The sequence below is a fragment of the Branchiostoma lanceolatum genome, chromosome 9 (genome assembly GCF_035083965.1).
Source record: "Branchiostoma lanceolatum isolate klBraLanc5 chromosome 9, klBraLanc5.hap2, whole genome shotgun sequence".
Classification (NCBI taxonomy): Eukaryota; Metazoa; Chordata; class Leptocardii; order Amphioxiformes; family Branchiostomatidae; genus Branchiostoma; species Branchiostoma lanceolatum.
Genome location: NC_089730.1, coordinates 19,135,330 through 19,154,190, shown reverse-complemented (window position 1 = coordinate 19,154,190; position 18,861 = coordinate 19,135,330). Strand labels below are relative to the sequence as shown.

General features: G+C 39.6%; 1 protein-coding gene across 1 annotated transcript; it reads left to right on the top strand.

Annotated features, from left to right (window-relative positions):
- Window positions 1-178: 178 nt before the first annotated feature.
- LOC136442651 (aspartate--tRNA ligase, mitochondrial-like) lies at window positions 179-18,353 on the top strand. The gene is made up of 20 exons (XM_066439595.1): window positions 179-369; window positions 3,795-3,894; window positions 4,327-4,393; window positions 4,832-4,933; window positions 7,928-8,023; window positions 8,812-8,935; window positions 9,692-9,738; window positions 10,292-10,398; window positions 10,784-10,853; window positions 11,361-11,501; window positions 11,996-12,034; window positions 12,182-12,292; window positions 12,663-12,725; window positions 12,873-13,025; window positions 14,696-14,750; window positions 15,016-15,093; window positions 16,204-16,286; window positions 16,973-17,083; window positions 17,507-17,582; window positions 17,923-18,353. The coding sequence occupies exons 1-20, from the start codon at window positions 255-257 to the stop codon at window positions 18,087-18,089; spliced, it is 1,905 nt and encodes a 634-aa protein (XP_066295692.1). The 5' UTR covers window positions 179-254; the 3' UTR covers window positions 18,090-18,353.
- Window positions 18,354-18,861: the final 508 nt, after the last annotated feature.

The window sequence follows — 18,861 nt, the reverse complement described above, 5'->3', positions numbered from 1 at the left end:
ACTTTGAAGATGTGTTGTAAGTAAGTATCTGTAACAGTGAAGCACATTTTGAAAGAAAAAATGTCTCTATATATAGTGATTATACTCGAAGGAGGGAAAAGGTATCTAAACGATCATAAGACTAAAATATTCGCAATACACAACTCCCCTTTTTCTTAGTAGACTCTATCTTTAACCCCGGAAGTAAAGCTGGAAGGTCATGTTATGAAGTGCAAAACGTGGTTAGTTTGTGTAGAAATCGGTCTGCTGTAAAAATGAGCGGTTTTGTCGCACGACCGCTGCTGTCCAGGTTACTCCGAGGTCTAACCCACCCACAAGTCAAACCTGCCCGACTTCTGAGCTTAGCAAGACCTGTATTGTCTTTCAAAGGTAACTGAGCTCTCCTTGCAATTGCTGTATCTTCTTTTCTTATGAAACTCATTTCATAATTTCTATTGAAAGGATGTGGGTATGCCTAAACACCTCACCCGACCTCATCCGACCTCACCCGACCTCATCCGAGTCTAAAATGCAGTGTATACGGGGCAGGGACATTATTTGACGTTCTGGATACGTTAAATATGCAACAAGAGTTCCACGAACCCATACCTTCGTCAATGGATGGGTTGGTAGTTGGGTGGGATGTTATGAAGGATGCAAATGTATAATGGTAATGTGGATTGGATATGCGGAAATAATGTAAGTGATTTGTTATGTATGGAAAGAAGGCGTGGAGGGTAGTAAGGTGTTATAGCAGGGAAGTCGTTTTTTGATTAATTGTTTGATGTTGGATGTGGAGTAGATTTGTGCTGATGGAAAGTTGGAACGCTTTGGCAATAGGCTGAAGTGTTTTGTGAGACGATGGATAGGTGGGTTAGAGATTTGTTTGTTTAGTGGAAGTCTGGATAGGAACCTTTTAAAATTGGTGCAGGGTACAAAATGTTGTCAGTTTGTGATGGTAGTGTGTTTTATTTTGGATTTAGGTAGGTGATTGATGTAAAATGACAATGTTGTAATCTTTCACAATCAGTCAGGAAGTGGGTGAGGTTGTGCAAAAGAGGTCCTAATTAGCATGATCCACATTCCGTTTTATTCACTTATCCTAAAGCAACCTACACCTCCAATATGACATCTATGGCATATGCCGTAAGGGAAATATGAAGTCTCTGCATAAATTATGCAAACGAGGCCCTCACTAGCATGGCACACATTCTGTTGTATTCACCTTTCCTGAAGCTACCTACACCGATATGACATCTGTAGCATACGCTGTAAGGGAAATATGAAATCGCTGCATAAATTATGTAAATGAGGTCCTCTTCATCATAATGCACATTCAGGTACATTCACCTTTCCTGAAGCGACCTACACCTTTAACCTTTGCTTGGTCATAAACACCTTTATCTAACTTACATATGTTGCAATATTGACAGGTCTATAATTTTCCTATTAGATGAATTATGGTGTTTTTGCATTAATTATGCAAATTAGGAATTTATTTGCATAATTGTGTACTGTTGATGCTCCACTTTCCATAAACTACATATGTTACATGTATTTGAGTCTGATAATGGAAAACACTGCAAGTATAGATTTTCCTCATTAGCTATGCAAATTAAGTCACAATTAGCATAATTTGCACTTCATTGTGTATATCTCTGTCTAAGCTACCTGCATACTAAGTATCATATTGACAATCCTATAATTTTCAAATAAGATGAGATATGATGTTTTGCATTAATTATGCAAATTAGGAATTTATTTGCATAATCGGTATCTGTTGATGATCCACTTTCCATAAACTACATACGTTACATGTATTTGACTCTGATAATGGAAAACGCTGCAAATATAGGTTTTCCTCATTAGCTATGCAAATTAAGTCCCAATTAGCATAATTTGCACTTCATTGTGTATATCTCTATCTAAGCTACCTACATACTACATATCATGGAAATCGGTTGTTCCTTTGTTCAGTTATTCTCCTTAGAAGATGTTCACAAAAACGCCCCTGCAGTTCCCAAGGAAGCTGCTAGGGGGCCCAAACCTACACCACTTCTTTATTACATCACAAGCTATCTTCCACCCAAAAATCAAGACCACAGCACGTCCAGGTCAAAAGATACAAAAATTGAAGTTCTGCTGCAGTACCAAGATCACATACCAGGGGGCCCAAAATCGACCTTGAACTTCGGCTTCACAACACCCGCCCACATACCAAATATCATCGTAATCCATCATAAGGTTCCTGAGTTATGCTGACTACAGTAGTGCGGAAACACAAACAGACAGACAAACAAACAGACAAACAAACACACACACAGACACACCCAAAACTATATCTCCATTTTTCATGGAGATAATAAAAAGCTACCTACACCTGCATTAAGACATCCTTAGCATTTAGCATTTCCTTCATCAAAGTTCACCCCACATCTGCTTGTTTTTTTCCAAGGCCATTCATCATTATGTAGTCACAACACGTCCCAGCTTAAGCACATGCTTAAGCATACAACATAACACATTTTTACACTTTTCTCGTTAATTATGCAAAACACTTCGCCCAAAATCTAATCATCTTGAGATTTCCCACATACACACCGACACACCAACTACGACAACAAACCATCCAGGCGTTCTCGACTTATTCTGTTCACTAACAGACACACAGACAAGCATCATCGAATAACCTTCTCGACGAAGGTAATTATGAATGCAAACCAAGCAGCAAACTCTTAGTATCTACCAGTTTTTATAAGTAAAGGGAGGTCAAGACGGCCGGCGCAATTGACTACACACTACGTGCGTGTATTCGAGGCTGAAAAACACTTTGTGTACAGTCACTGTGTACAGTTACTGTGTACAGTTATTGTGTACAGTTATTACGAGTGGATTGTGATGAAAAGGTAATAAGTACCCACCGTCTTATCGTCCTGTCGGACAAAAATAAATAAAAAGGTATGAAGAACTTCCCCATGTAGACCCCACAGTGGCATGATCCAATATGGCGGCCAGAAATCTTCTATCTTGAAAACGAGCGTAGAAACTTATAAAAACTTGTAAATACTTAGAGTTTGCTGCATGTATTGCATTCATAATTGCATATTCAACGTATCCAGAACGTCAAATAATGTCCCTACCCCGTATACACTGCATTTTAGACTCGGATGAGGTCGGGTGAGGTCGGATGAGGTCGGGTGAGGTGTTTAGGCATACCGAAAGGATGTTGCTGTTAATAAGATTATATTTTGTGCTATTGACAGGATGTTGCTGTTTATAAGATTATATTTTGTGCTATTGACAGGATGTTGCTGTTTATAAGATTATATTTTGTGCTATTGACAAGATGTTGCTGTTTATAAGAGTATATTTTGTGCTATTGACAGGATGCCCCAATTTTGGTTGCACACAGGTTTAGCCTGGAATCCAGCCTTTTTGTATTAGCTTCCGTCCGCTACCCAAGCTCCGCTGCGCTACCCAAGCTCCTAAAGCTAAGAAGACTGGACTCCAGGCTACACAGGTGCACATGCTCATGCACCCACTATTTCAAGCCCTGCAACATCAGTTCTCATCGTTGAGTCATACCGCGCCAGGCTGGAGGCCTGCCCGGCTTAGCCTGTGACCTCCTCCCCCCCTACATGTACTTTGCCCCTCGCAGGGTTATCTGGGAGTAAAACAAGTTGAAGTTGAAGTTCAGTTCTGTTCTGTTCAGTGCCTTTATTTAGACTCGGCATGATGATTCAGGCATTGATGAGCTCATGTGATCAAACTTGTGTGTTTATTGCTTGTTTGTTTGTTTGTTTGTTTGTTTACAGATGTGAGCTCGTACAGCTTGAGAAGTCACACCTGTGGCGAACTGAGAGCAGTGCATGCTGGGGAGGATGTGAAGCTGTGCGGATGGGTTCAGTTTCAAAGGCAAGTAGTACAGATCTAGAAACCAAGGTCAAGATGTTAAAACCATTTCAGAGATGCATCTGTGAATATATAAGTAATTCAGGAAATTGAAGAATAAAATTTTTATTCAATCTATACCACTGGATTTGCCAAATAACAGTTAATGATACTCAAGCAACTGGATATAATTTTGGAAACGGTCAGATGTTTCAAGTAGCATCCACTACTTTTTGTCAGTGACTCAAAATTTGTCGAACAGCAGGTTTTAACCACAAACTATGAATTGGATTTACAACTGGATTTACAATATGAAAATTAAAAAACAAGGAGAAAGAGTATTGTTTATCATGTACACATGTAGATACATCTCATCTCAGAGATATTGTGGATTCCAGGCATTAAAAAAGGATTGTGAAAATCTTAACTTTGTTATCTTTTTTCATCTTTCCCCAGAAAGCAGCTATTTGTGACACTTAGAGACTCCTATGGAGTCATCCAACTAGTCCTGCCCCAAGACAAGGTTAGTTTGTTATTTAGACGTCCCTTTATATATTTACTTGTGACAATTGAAGGTACAAAATTAATGTAATTTCATACAAGTATTGAGGAGAAACATGATTAAGATTTTCTGAAACAGCCTCCTGAAACACACTTACCGGTACTGTTACTACCGGTACATGCCGTCACTTTTTCAAACATGCTCGGAACATACAATGAAGTTGTGGTGCACCATCTTACATCAATCTCTTTCTTCCATACTGTTTTTGCAGAATTTTTTGCTCTCAACAGAAAAGACTGCTGGAACAGGGTTATTACAGCACTGTATTTTGAACATGTCATTATAATTACAGCTCTTTATTGATAAAGATATTCACCATTTCATATCTGTGTTTTAATTATTATATTGAAATTCTCAAACGTAGTAAAATTTTCTCCCTTTTTCCTTTCATATTTCCAGAACCATGCCGACATTAAGCAGATGCTGGCCCACCTCCCCACAGAGTCGGTGGTGTGTGTCCACGGGGTCGTCCAACTCAGGCCTATCGGAGAGGCCAACAAGGTCTGCATCATCGGGATAACTTTGATAAATTGATGTAGACTTACACTGGGAGACCATATACTCCATGCCAAAAAGCAATTACTCAAACAGCTGGATATGATTTTGGAAACGGTCAGACGTTTCAAGTAGCATCCACTACTTTTCGTCAGTGACTGTGAGCAAGATCAGTTGAACAGCAGGTTTATAACCACGAACTATGAATTGATATGCAAATAAAGAGAAGACAAATTTTTTAGATAGTCCAATAGAAAGCGAATTAGACAACTCAAGACAAGGTTGAAGTAAAAGGGGACAATAGCTCCTATTGTTTTAATATAGGAGCTAAAGCTAGTTTGCCCCCAAGGCTATGTCCCAAGTGCCAGACAGTTCCACCCTTAGCCCTCCTTTCCTGTTGAGGGTTGGATTGTATATCCTCTCATATATTGCCTCCCTTACTCCACGTTCGAACCAGCGGGGTTCGCGGTCAAGGATATCAGTGGATTCGAGATTGAACGAGTGCCCCTGGTTGTGTTTTAGGTGGTGGAAAATGGCCGAGGAGTAGCGGTTAGCGCAATGTTCTTTGTACCTTTCATTAAGTGATCGGCTGGTCTCTCCGATATAAGTGTTGTTGCAGTTGGGTTCTTCACATTTGAGTCTGTAGATGACATCGGCCTTGCTGCCTTTGCGGGGTCGGTCTTTAGGATGTACCAGTCTTTGTCTGAGAGTTGATTGAGGTTTGAAGTTGGTGGCAATGTTGAAGTTTTGGAAGATCCGTCGGAGTTTTTCGGACACCCCTTGTACATATGGAATAGTGATGTTGGCCTTGTTTCTGTTGGTCAACGGTGTACACTTAGGCGTTTTCTTGGACTGGTCAGACGGTTTGAGGGCTTTGTTGAAAGTCCATCTTTGGTAGCCACATTTGCCCAGGGCACCTCGGAGGTGTCTATGTTCGTCTGTTTTGGCAGTGTCTGAGGTGATGATGTTGTCTGCCCGATGAAAGAGAGTTTTTATAACTGCCAGTTTGTGTTCCAAAGGGTGGTGAGAATCAAAGGCCAGATACTGATCGGTATGGGTCGGCTTCCTGTATACTTCGAACTGGAGGCGACCATCCTTCTCTATGATGGTTTTGGTGTCTAGGAAAGGGAGCATATTATCTTGACTCGACTCCTGTGTGAACTTGATGTTGTCATCTATCTGGTTGATATGTTCAAAGAAATCATCAGCTACTCTCTTCTTTAGTCTGCACCAAGTGTCATCTACATAACGGAACCAGTTGGCCGGGGGAGTGTCCTTGAAAGTACTGAGGGCTTTGTTCTCAAATTTCTCCATGTACAGGTTTACCACGATGGGCGAAACTGGTGAACCCATGGCACAGCCGTGCAGTTGTTGGAAGAATTGTCCTTTGTAAGTGAAGTATGTGCACCCCAGGCAGAGGTCTAGCAGCTTGCATATTTGGTCCACAGATAACTTGGTTCTGTCTGCTAGTGTGTTGTCAGCCTCTAAGGCTTCCCTGACTACTGACACCGCTTCTTTGGGGGGGATGCAGGTGAAAAGAGAGCACACATCATACGAAGTGATGATATCATCTTCGTCTAACTGGATGTCTTTGATTTTGTTTACGAAATCTGCACTGTTCTGTACATGGTGTTGAGACTTCCCCACTAAAGGTCCCAAAATCTTCGCTAGAAAACTTGCTACCCCGTAGGTGACTGAGCCTATACCAGAGACTATGGGCCGTAGAGGGACGTCCTGTTTGTGGATTTTGGACAAAAAAATTTGTCTTCTCTTTATTTGCATATCAATTCATAGTTCGTGGTTATAAACCTGCTGTTCAACTGATCTTGCTCACAGTCACTGACGAAAAGTAGTGGATGCTACTTGAAACGTCTGACCGTTTCCAAAATCATATCCAGCTGTTTGAGTAATTGCTTTTTGGCGTATCTTATTACCTGGATGTCTAATCTTCATCGACGCATATACTCCATGGTTTCTGGGCCCACTGCTCACAGGCCCCCCATGATCCATCACGCCTAGGGGTGGATACTGGTTCGCTGGACCTGATTCGGACCTTTATAACATTCAAGAACTGAGTCCAAAAAACCTGAAAGCCTAAAACCTGAGTCAAAAAAAAACACGAACAAAATACAAATATATGTTTCTATTTTGTTTGATAAAAAGTGTTTTGAGTCTCCCCTCTGACAAAAAGGCATTTAAAATAAGTGTAACATTCAAATATCAAACACTGGTTTGTCTTGAAAGTCTTCTCACCAAGAAACTTTTATACTAAATTATAGTCGTGCGTGTCAGTATTAATTTTCTATGCTTAATATTGGCCTTATAAAACAAAACATCAACTGGACAGGATCAGGTCCAGGTTCAGGTCCGGACCTGAACCTAAATCTCTGAACCTAAACTTGGACTTGGACCTTGTTAAGCCAAACCGGTATCCAACCCTCATTCCACGCCCCACTCTCCGTTAGCCCCCAATCTCTGCTCTGTGTTCGGCTAGCTTTAAGTTTAACAGTCAGATCCAGCCAGCTAAGGTAGCACCAAATTTGCATTAGTATCTGCATGGATTAGGCAGCAGGGAGATACATGTAGTTAAACTGAAGCTGAGGAACCCAGAATTTCAGCCTAGCCACCAAGAAGCAAACAGAAAATGCCAACAGCATGTTGTGTTTAGCCTCCGTTGCAGGCTCTGAACCGGCTTTTTAGGGGGCTAAATAATACACTTTTTGCAGCCAACCCGTATTATTTAGCCCCCCAAAAAAGCCGGTTCAGAGCCTGCAACGGAGGCTAGTTGTGTTGTTTACCCAATATACTCAAAGACTATTGATACTGATACAACATACTTGTTCACACATTACTTTGTGTTGTTGCCCAGACCATGTCTACAAGAGAGGTGGAGGTTGCATTGGGTAGAATTTTATTTGTGTTGTTGACCCTACATACTCAGAGACTACTGATACTGATACAACTGAGTTGCTCACATGTTATGTTTGTGTTGTTGCCCAGACCATGTGTACAGGAGATGTAGAGGTGGCCGTGAGTAAGGTTGAGATGGTCAACAAGAGTAAAACTCTCCCCTTCCAGATTAGAGACTTTTTTCAGGTAACAACTTTCAACATTGTTCTTTCCGTAACTCTTATACAGACTTAAAGTCGTGGTGTTCCACCACATATTACATTTAATTATTGATGATTTGTTCTTCTAGAGAAATACCGAATCCTTGACAATTATTAGATTTCTCCATAGAAATATAATATGACATATAGAGATATATGTTCTGAATAAAAGATACATGTCATGTAGTATGACTCGTAACAAATTCATGAAGAAGAAATTCGAATACCGGATTTGGACGTTGGAACTGCTGTTGTTACCCTATTAATTTTTTGTTCGAGGCCATCAACTTTTCTCTACTTCTGGTACATTTGGCCTTGAAGTGTGTGTGTTTTTTCTCGGGTTGGTATGACATGAATAAAACACAACACTGTGCACTCCACATACAAATGAAACACACCAATGTCTACTTAACATGCTGACACTTTTTCATACATGCTCGGAAAATACAATGAAGTTGTGGTGCATCATCTTACATGCATCAAGTGTTTTTTCTACCATTATAACAGTACTGTTTTTGCACAATTTTGCTCACAGCAGAAAAGCCCTTTGCTACTTTTGGTTCTGAGGAAAGGGGTTATCATTTTTTTCAGGTCTTTATAATTTTAGGTATCTATTGATATTATTACAATATGATCATTGTGGTGCACTCCGCTTCACCCTCGGTCCCAGCCCTCCCGAGTGCCGGATTGCCCGACGGCCGTCGGTTGGAGTGGTACCTTGGGTGATACGGAATTCACAGTGTTGTATTCTACAATGAAGCACACCTGTTACAGGTGAACGAACACCTGCGGCTGAAGCACAGGTACCTGGACCTGAGAGGCTCCCAGCTGCAGCACAACCTCAGGCTCAGGTCACAGGTCATCATGAAGATGAGGGAATTTCTCGTCAACACCCACGGTGGGTTTCCTAGTGTAACGTAGTGGTACCCATTATTGTACGCTACCCCATGGTCGTGCGCTTAACTCATCATCTTCCACTTTGGGTCATGTCCACATGTCGAGGTGTATTTTGCAAATGCCAGTTCGCATGAGCAGTGAAAAATGTCATAAGTATGATCCTTTGATTCTTTAAGTCATGACTCTCCTTTATGCAAAGCAATGAAAGAGGTTTGCATCTAGCTTTACAACAGAATAAAGCACTGATTCAGAAGTAGAAACGACAAGTTAACTGGAAGCGTCTTGGTTCTGCCTGTGGGTTAAGATAATGTGAATATATTGGATGATAATTGGCACAGATCTGTATTTTGTATACTAATTAATGTGCACTAGCTTGGTTGCCATTCTGTTTAGTTTACTGGGGTTCCCACACTTGCTCCCTCACAAAATACATGTGTGTGTGTGAGGTAGCGAGTATGAAAGCCCCGTTCAACTAAATGATATGCCTTCTTCATTTTTCTAATCTGGTAGAACAGTCATCATCATTTGCTGTTTTAATATGATACAAAATTTTTGATATCAATGTAGTTTGCATCTGTGCAGGTCATGACAAAATTTGTTTATCAAAATCTAGTTTTTCTCAAGAAAGATATTCAAACATTCATTTACCAGAACTTGACACAACTTATTTCAATTAATTATAACAAGGCTAAGGATACTTGCTTTACTCTCTGATGAATCTGACATGTTTTCTGATATGTTTTCTTCTGAATTTCAGGATTTGTCGATGTGGAGACCCCAACATTATTCCGCAGAACTCCAGGGGTAAGTATAGACCAGAAACGGCATTTTGAACTCTGAGCACAAACATTTGACGGACACCGGAAAGCCCCGAGGCCTAGGGGGAAAATGTAGTGCTTCCGGTTACCCAATTGACCCTAGCCAAAAGCTGCCAATCCTAGCCTTTTGCCTTTTTTGGAGTGTCGACCGCTGGCAAGGGACATAGAATTTTTGATTTGAATGATCAAAAACACCGTAGAATCGTTTTCCAACATGTTCTCATCATTTTTGTTGCAACTGAAAATTGTGCTTCAATAGTGATTATTATTTTTTTCTGTAATTAAGATATCACGTTGACAATACCAGTGTCCTGATGCATTTGAGTTTTACATTCAATTTGTTAAACAGTATTTGTTGGATCACTTCAACTGAAATTGAAACGAGAAAGAAAAAAAGAAAGAGAATCTTCTGTCTTTTGTCAGTGACCAATGAGTAACTTTTGTATTGAGTATTACCTGGATGTCTAACCTTCTAACGTTTTTGAGGAATTGTACAGTAAAATCTGAGGTGTTGATGTTTGGTTCTGTTCTTATCTCAGGGTGCTCGTGAGTTTGTAGTTCCTTCCAGAGAAAAGGGAAAGTTCTTCTGTCTGCCGCAGAGCCCTCAGCAGTTCAAGCAGCTCCTCATGGTGGGAGGGGTGGACAGGTGAGTGTCTTCTCTCTCTCTCTCTCTATCCAATTTAACGTCTTTTGTTCCCCATCATATGAGGGGAAACCCCAGAACTCCTCATCAAGTGCAAGTCTTTTTTGTAGCAAGAGTTTTTATGGCAGGATGCCCTTCCTAACGCCAATCCAAACCCTACTGCTGGGCTTAGGACATGGGAAATGTTTGTTAAGTGCCTTTCCCAAGGGCACAACGTCTGAGTGCATGTCCGGACATGTCTGGGTACTCCACTGGGGATTGAACCTGGGTCTAATTGGTTCATAGCCGGATGCTCTGCCACTATGCCACACAGATGCTACATTATCAAAATATCAACGAAAAATTACGTAGTATTGATATTGAACAGAATTTGAACTGTTTCTTGCAGGTATTTCCAGATAGCCAAGTGTTACAGAGACGAGGACCTGCGTCAGGACAGACAGCCGGAATTCACTCAGGTAGTGCAGGGACAGTCACCCTTAACAATTGGGAGGGCTGTATACCCTCATGTATATAAACAAATATTCAAGTACAGATACCTGAACTAAACAAGTTTGGTCAGTTATCTGAAAGTTAAACATGTACCCAACTGTCTTTTTATAGTGGTAGATTGTCATCTTTGTGTGAAGATTTATGTGTATTTTAATCTCAAAACAAGTCTATTTGCAATTTTGTATTGTTTATTGTTCTGCCAGATTGGTTTCAATTAACTCTTATCCCGATGTTAGGTGAACTAACATTAGCTGTTAGATTAATGATAGAAATTTTAGAATAAGTTTATTGCTTTCACGGTAACCTCTCACCGTAAACTTATCCGTCTTCCATTATATATATATATTACTAACATTGTTCCAAAGTCAATGATACTGCAAATCATTGTGATATTCACAGTACCTTTAAATTGAAGCAACACAAACTTGAACAGTTTTACAGTATTTTGACTTGTCACATTTTCTTCCTCCCAGGTTGATATAGAGATGTCCTTTGTTGACCAGAGGGGTGTTGAGCAGTTGATTGAAGAGCTGCTACAACATGCATGGCCTGATGGGAAGGGTACACTGAAGCTGCCTTTTCCCAGAATGCCCTACAATGACGCTATGGAGAAGGTAAGCCATTTCTTTATTCTTCTGTCGTCTTCAAAAGTGGGGTTGTGTAGCACAACGGCAGGGTGACTGTGTAGTCCAGAACCCTTGGTTTGAATCCTGTTACGTCACCAAACTTGTGCCCTTGGGAAATTCACTTTACATGAGGTTGCTCACTCCACCCAGGTATTAAGATGGATTCTGACTTTGGTTGGGGAGATAAAAGGTGATGGGGAGGGTTGGGCTATGCCTTCCAATACTGTGCTCTAAGGATAACAACCCACTGCCCCTTAAAAAGGCTAAGGGACTACCATTACCTTTTACCTATCTACCTATCTAAATACATGTACATGTAGTCCCTTCATGATCAAGTGATATACACTCGTGAGCCCATCAACTAGTACATTCCTAATAACCAAGGACTTTTTAATGTGTAAAAATAGATCTCAAAGTGAAGAAATGAGTTTGTCAGTGAGAGAATCTGACTCTGTTTTATTTACTTGTTGTTGTTTTTTCAGTACGGGAGTGACAAACCTGACACCAGATTTGGAATGGAGGTGAGTGAGAATGCTCAAAACCTATCAGCAAAAGTTAGAAAGTTTTTCAGGTGTATTGCACCGTTGCAATTCTGATAAAATCAAAATCAAATCAAACCTGGATGTCTAACCTTCATCAATTTGTACCCTTATTCTCTCTTCCCCCAGTTACATGATGTCAGCAACATCATGAGGTCAAGCGGGGTCACGGTGTTTGAGAGGTTACTTAAGGACACCCCAGGAAACAGTGTCCAGGCCGTCAATGTGAAACAGGCTGCTGTGAGTAAAAAAAAATTGTCAACACAGTTGAAGACTGAATAGCAAAGTAACTGTTCTTTATTTACAACATCTTTTTTTTAATCAAGCACAAGTAAATATTAAGACAATGGTTGTAAATAAAAAACTTTGCTATTCAGTCATTCTCCAACCTGATTAAGTTATTCACTAAATTAATCATGGAAGAAGACTCCAAAATAAGTAGCATTAGTTGGATTCTGCGGTGGACTTGGTACCCGCTTAAAGGTAGCTTAGGTGTTGGAAGTGCAAGCAAGTTTATACAGTAATCATGTTCCTAGCGAGTAATGATGTTTCATAGTTTTTGTATTGTCAATTTGAATGTAGAATAAATCTTTTTGTCGTTTCTCCTCAGCTGCATATGAAGAACAAAGACGTAGAAAAACTGCAGGAGTCGGCAAAACAGACCCAGGCTAAGGTGAGCTTTCAACATGAATTTAAAGTAAGTAAACGGTGGCATTGCATGCATGGCGTTATGGTATGTTGTTTGGCCTAGAATGGCATAGAGGCAAGGAAATGAATCGGTGGTTCTCTTAAGTTACAAGTATTTTTTGTTCTGTTGCAGGGTTTGTCCATACTGCACATATTACCTGGGGGCGAGGTGAAGGGTCCAATGGCCAAGCACATCGGCGCCCCCTGTAGAAATGGGCTTCTGCATGAACTGCAGGCTGAGGAAGGGGATATGCTGCTGCTTGCTGGAGGGGAACACCTCAAAACTGTGAGAACAAGCTTTTCTTTTATCACTTGGTACTTCAGTTCACCACAAAAAAACAGTTCATGAACAACTCAGTTCCACTAAGGCCATGTTGATTTGATTACTAGTATATGGATGACATCCTCTGGAAACCCCAAAACTGATGCGAGCGTTTTGGGGTTTATCAAATCAAAAAAGTTGCATTCATTATGAGATGAAAACAAAACAGAGTATGGTATACCGAAATGTGGATTTTTTTTTTTCAAAACGTCTTCTTTGACTTTGGAATTGACTCTGGCATTCTACGACATTAGTATCCGTTGTCGGAAATATTTTGTTTGCTATTTACAGCATTTTTTTTGCATTTTGCAGCTGCTTTTTACGATTTACGGTATGGCTGAAAGCTTTTCTTTTTTAGATGGACGAAAATTGATGCGCGCGTGGATGTCATCCATAATTTTATAATCAAATCACCAAGGCCTAACATTGTAATGACAGATTTCTGCTCACCTTATTAGTCTTGAAAAGTGTGAGAACCTGAGTGTTTTATGTTTATCATTTGTAAATCAGTTCACCACAAAACACAGCTCATGATATGAGCCACTCAGATGTTTTGGGTTACACTAACTTGTAAATACTGCATGTCAAACACGGTGGAAGACGAAACACATTTTATTTCAAGTTGCCCGTTCTACGATCAAGATAGAAAGGCGCTGTTTAAAGAGGCCACCAAATTCCATCCAAACTTCTCCATGTTTACAGAACAAAAGAAAACTACTCTCCTGTTAACTAACATCACAAAACCCGAACATTACAGAAAAAGTGGGAGCATTCGTCTTCCACTGTCTTGAAAAAAGAAGTCAAAACCAAATAAGATAGAATTTATAGTGTTAGTATTTGAACTAGAATAGTCACAAAAGACTCACATGCTATATTGTTACCAATTGTCTGTCCGTCCTTCCATATTTCATGTACTTGCAATTAGCCTACGGGCAAGAACTTGCAATAAACTTATTACTAACTGTACTGCGATCATGACAGTTCTGCCCCTTTGGGTTTTAACTATGGTTCCCACACCGGGATTCAAACGAATTGGACTTACCCAAATTTTTGACTGATCAACTACAGTCTTTGTCAAGGAATGAGCAGCTGATCAGTCGAATATTTCGGTAAGTGTGATTGTTGTATTGGCAATAACAGTTCAACTTTGATACAGAATGACTAAGTCTTCTACTTAAACACAGAATTTCAAGTGTGATGACAGTTGTTTGTTCACCTTAGTCTTGAAAAGTTTAAGGTTATACTCATCAGGGAAGCAATCTGCTGGAGGAACCTTGTTCCATAAACTTAAAGAAAAAAAAAACATGATAAAAGATGTTCCTCTAAGAAACTCAAGCTTCAAGCATGTAATCTGAGATGTGGAGTATGGAAGGTTAGGATAATTTGCTTCAGAATCTTTGAAAGTTTCAAATCATGTCCTTAAGCTCGCTTTGAAAGTTTGGAGGGGTTGGTAATATTTGTTGGAAATTCTTTATAGTTATTATACTGTTAGAGCATTCTCAATGCGAAAAGTGAGAAAAAAAATCATTTTTGATATGCCGACTGTCACATAAAACTTGAAACAATGCTGTGAAACATTATTTTATTATTTGGAATGTGTCAATTGATATACAATGTTTATCCTGCCTTTTCAGTGTGAACTTCTTGGAAGAATACGGATAGAATGTGCCAACATCTTAGAAACCTTCGGTAGGATTATTTCTCTTTCATATTATTCTAACATCTCCTAACTTTTAAAATAAAGTTTTTACCATTTTTTCAACCATTCAATTTGACAATATTGTGAACATAATCAATTGAAACAACAACTTGTTTTATCGTCTCTTGAAATGTACTCATTGTTATAATTGTTATGGTATTGAGCAATAATGTCAAATAACTGGACATTTTGAGCTGTTGACACCTGGCCACTTAAGGCAAAATGATCTCAAAGTTTCTCCCTTTTCTGTTGAAGGTGTCCTACTCAGGGATCCAGATGTCTTCAACTTCTTATGGATAACCGACTTTCCATTGTTTGTACCAAAAGAGGATGGTAAGGCATACATGTTTTAGTATTTTTGATATTTTTTAGTTTATTGAGATACCCTTTACCCCCGGTAGGGGCTAATCTTCCAGGGCTCATAAACAGTACATGTACATCACAAAATACATACATACACACATAATTATATATTTACATACAGGTAAAAAGCAGGTAGAATTGAAGAAAAGGATTGGTTGAGGTCAGAGGTCAGAAGCTAATTATGACTGAAACCATCGGTTGACATATCTGGCAATAAATACATACCTGCAAATTACTACAATTACTACCTATTTACAAATCAAACTATCAATCCATCATCAAGTTAAAACCATTACGTCGCATACAAATGATCAACCAATTTCAAGTGTCTAACATCCGATGTAGCATAGATTGTCTACTGCAGATGAATGCCTCGTGGAAAATGTCTAGGAGGCCAGATCAATTTAAATTTATTGGTTCTCAAATTAGAAAAGAATAATTAATAACTATAGTAAGACATAAAACAGACTGTATACTGTTCAACGTACATGGATGAATTTTGAAAATACTTACACCTAATTTAGTATCTAGTTTGTCGATTTTCATATTTCTAATGAATATAAATGTAGATAGAGATGTCTGACTACTAAATCTCTGAGGTAGATGTACAAAAGATTTAGCCACGTAGCTCAATGTATTAGAGATATATCTCTGCAGTATACTTGATGTACTGTAATTCTTGATTTGTTAACTGTAACTTAATTTTGTGCCGTGATCCACTCCATTTTCCCCAAACCGCTATATTTACCTGCCGCTATATTAAAGTGATTTACAGTACATGTAGGTGAATGAATGGATAGATATACAGAATGATATAGGATATAATTCTGATGTCACGTATAAACACACACACTGTGAGCAATGATCATTTATTTATCTAATGTTATGTTTGTATAATATACATGTAGTATTGGACTTCAGGAAGATGTATAAGTCCATTTTTTTTCTTCTATGCATTGATACCATTCCTTAGCTTAGCAGCAGTCTCTATATGAAAGGGCGCTGGCTACATGATGTATAGGTCTAATGGAGATTCTAACAAACAAACAAACAAACAAACAAAGCCTGCCCCCTCTACAGGTTCAGGTTGGGAGTCTGCCCACCACCCCTTTACGTCCCCCCACCCTGATGACACAGACCTGGTGTTTTCCCATCCACATAAGGTAGGAGGAACAATCTTTGACATACATGGAAAGACAAGATCTTAACAAAACCCTCGGCAACATTTTTCTTGCTTTTTTATTTATTTTTTTATTTCTGTATTCTTTTACTAGGGTAGCTCCCTCAGTGGCTTCGCACTAATTTTTAGGGAGGCCCTAGGTACACATATACAAACATACAAACAATACACTGATATATACATAACATTTGTGCGTCATAACAAAATCATATCCATACTCATAGTCCATATCGTGCCAGGTCGTAAGGATTGAAGGTCAGAGGTCTCACAATTCTTTTGCACCTTGCTTGAAGGTGCCAGTGAAATAAAGTAGTTTCCTCTATAATTATACCACATCTAATAGTACATGTGTGCAATCTTTAAATCAATCAATATATATATCTTATGTGTGCTCTTTGATAAGAGAAGTTAGCAATGAGTGGTGACATCACAGTAAGTACTAATGGGGAGTCTTTTCTGTGACATCACGACCCGTGGCTCATTTGTCCCACAAAATAACACACAGTAGATGACATAAATGATAGACCATTAAAAAGTGGTCATGTTTGACAGATGGGTCCTTATGGAGACGTGGTTACTTGTGCAGATTTCATTGTACTTAATAACTATTTAGAATTGGAACTGCAAGATGTGTTAATGCTGCTACCTGACTCACCTTTCCTATTATAGGTGCGTAGTCAGCATTACGACCTGGTGCTGAACGGTAGCGAGATCGCGGGCGGTTCCATCCGGATCCACGACGCCGAGTTACAGAGGTACATCTTGGAGGAAGTCTTAAAGGTGGGAGGAATGTTGCTTCTTAAGTCTGCTAATTAAGGAGGCTGTGCTTTCTCCATGATTTGTTTAATTGGTCTGTTTCTTTATTTGTTTGTCTGTCAAACTTTTGAACGCCTCAATTCTGAGTTGACAACTCTAACGAACTTTCCTCACATCACTCAGGTGAAGATGAGTACCTAGCTTTGGTTAGGGATGTCCCTCGGATAGTGTTTGAGGAGAGCCACACCTTGGGCATGTCACCGCACTTATAGAATATGATAGGGGTGTGAGTGCTTCAAACCTTACAGTCTGGTCCGAGTTGACATCTTGAAAAGTTTATAGTCACCTGTTGTGTCAATCCTTCCACATGTGTGGTAAATCTCAATAAATAGATAAATGATTCTTGAAGACGTGACTATTTCCTGCTCTTTTCTGACCACACTCCAGGAAGATGCTGCTGTTTTGCACCATCTTCTGGAAGCCCTGCAGTCTGGCTGTCCGCCACATGGGGGCATCGCTATCGGTAAGTTACCACCTGTTTGCTCTTCACCATTTCTGCTACATTTAGATTTTTTACCTCTGTCCCATGACCCATAGCTGGACCAGTTCATGGCTAACCTTTAACCTTTTCTGACCAAGCATTATACTTGTACATAGCTAACCTTTAACCTCTGTCCCATGACCCATGGCTGGACCAGCTGATGCCTAACATTTAACCTTTTTTTCTGGTGAGTATTATTAAATGGCTAAGCTTTAACCTCTGTCCTCTGACCCAGGGTTTGACCGGCTGATGTGTAACCTTTAAGACTGATCTTGCATTAGTCTTGTAAACTTTAACCTTTAACCTCTGTCCCCTGACCCAGGGCTGGACCGGCTGATGGCCATCCTCTGCAAGGCCGCCAGCATCAGAGACGTCATAGCCTTCCCAAAGTCCCACGCAGGTCATGACCCCATGAGCGGGGCCCCCTCGCCGCTAACCGATGCAGAACTTCAGCCTTTCCATGTCAGAGTTCAACCAGAGTCGTCCTGAGACATTTAAGGGCTAATCTTTATCTTATAATTCAGGCGGGGTAGGAAAAGGACTTCTCTTTAGCTTCAGTTGGAAACTCAACTACTATTAAAGCTCTATTGTACGTATCTTAGGTAGAATAATCTGTATTATGATGATGCTTTTGCTAAATTACTGTCTAAAGGTCTTTCAGTGAATGAAATTGGATGAGACAGTTTCAAGTCATACATGGAGATAATTTTATTGGTCAATGTTGAAGACAATAAACTCTGTTTTCAACTATCAGTTTGACTTGCAAAGTCCTTTCTACACATAAAATTCTTTTTTTTTAACAACAGCAATTGATGTCTCCATTTCCTCATAGACTGCTGAATGTCTAGGTACATTTCCCACACTTTCTGTTTCTAGATCGTCGAGACATTCTGAACAATTTTCTGCATCCTTAAACTTAAGGAAGTTTTCTTTCAGCCATTTTCTACAAGTAGATTATAAGAACCACATGATGAATATGAAACATTACTAGATATATTACAAAAGTTCCCTTTTGCAGCAAGTTTGTTTCACCAGTACAAAACACACATTGTCTATCACAAATCAATGCACCCAGAAGTCATCCATATTATTGTCACTAAGACAAGATTAGGCACTATCAGTTCTTCTTTCACAATATTTACTTAAGTTGATAGTACACACAAAACACTTGACCAGGAGAGACAATTTCACCTAAATTGACTTTTGAATCTTTTTCGCACTTAACATATCCAAAACATCAAGAACTTCATGGAAAAAAAAT

Excerpts from the sequence above, each read along its gene's own strand:
- LOC136442651 (XM_066439595.1), top strand. The coding sequence starts at position 255 with ATGAGCGGTTTTGTCGCACGACCGCTGCTGTCCAGGTTACTCCGAGGT. Across the intron at positions 370-3,794 it reads ACCTGTATTGTCTTTCAAAG|ATGTGAGCTCGTACAGCTTG; the intron begins GTAACTGAGCTC and ends GTTTGTTTACAG. Across the intron at positions 17,084-17,506 it reads TCTTGGAGGAAGTCTTAAAG|GAAGATGCTGCTGTTTTGCA; the intron begins GTGGGAGGAATG and ends ACCACACTCCAG.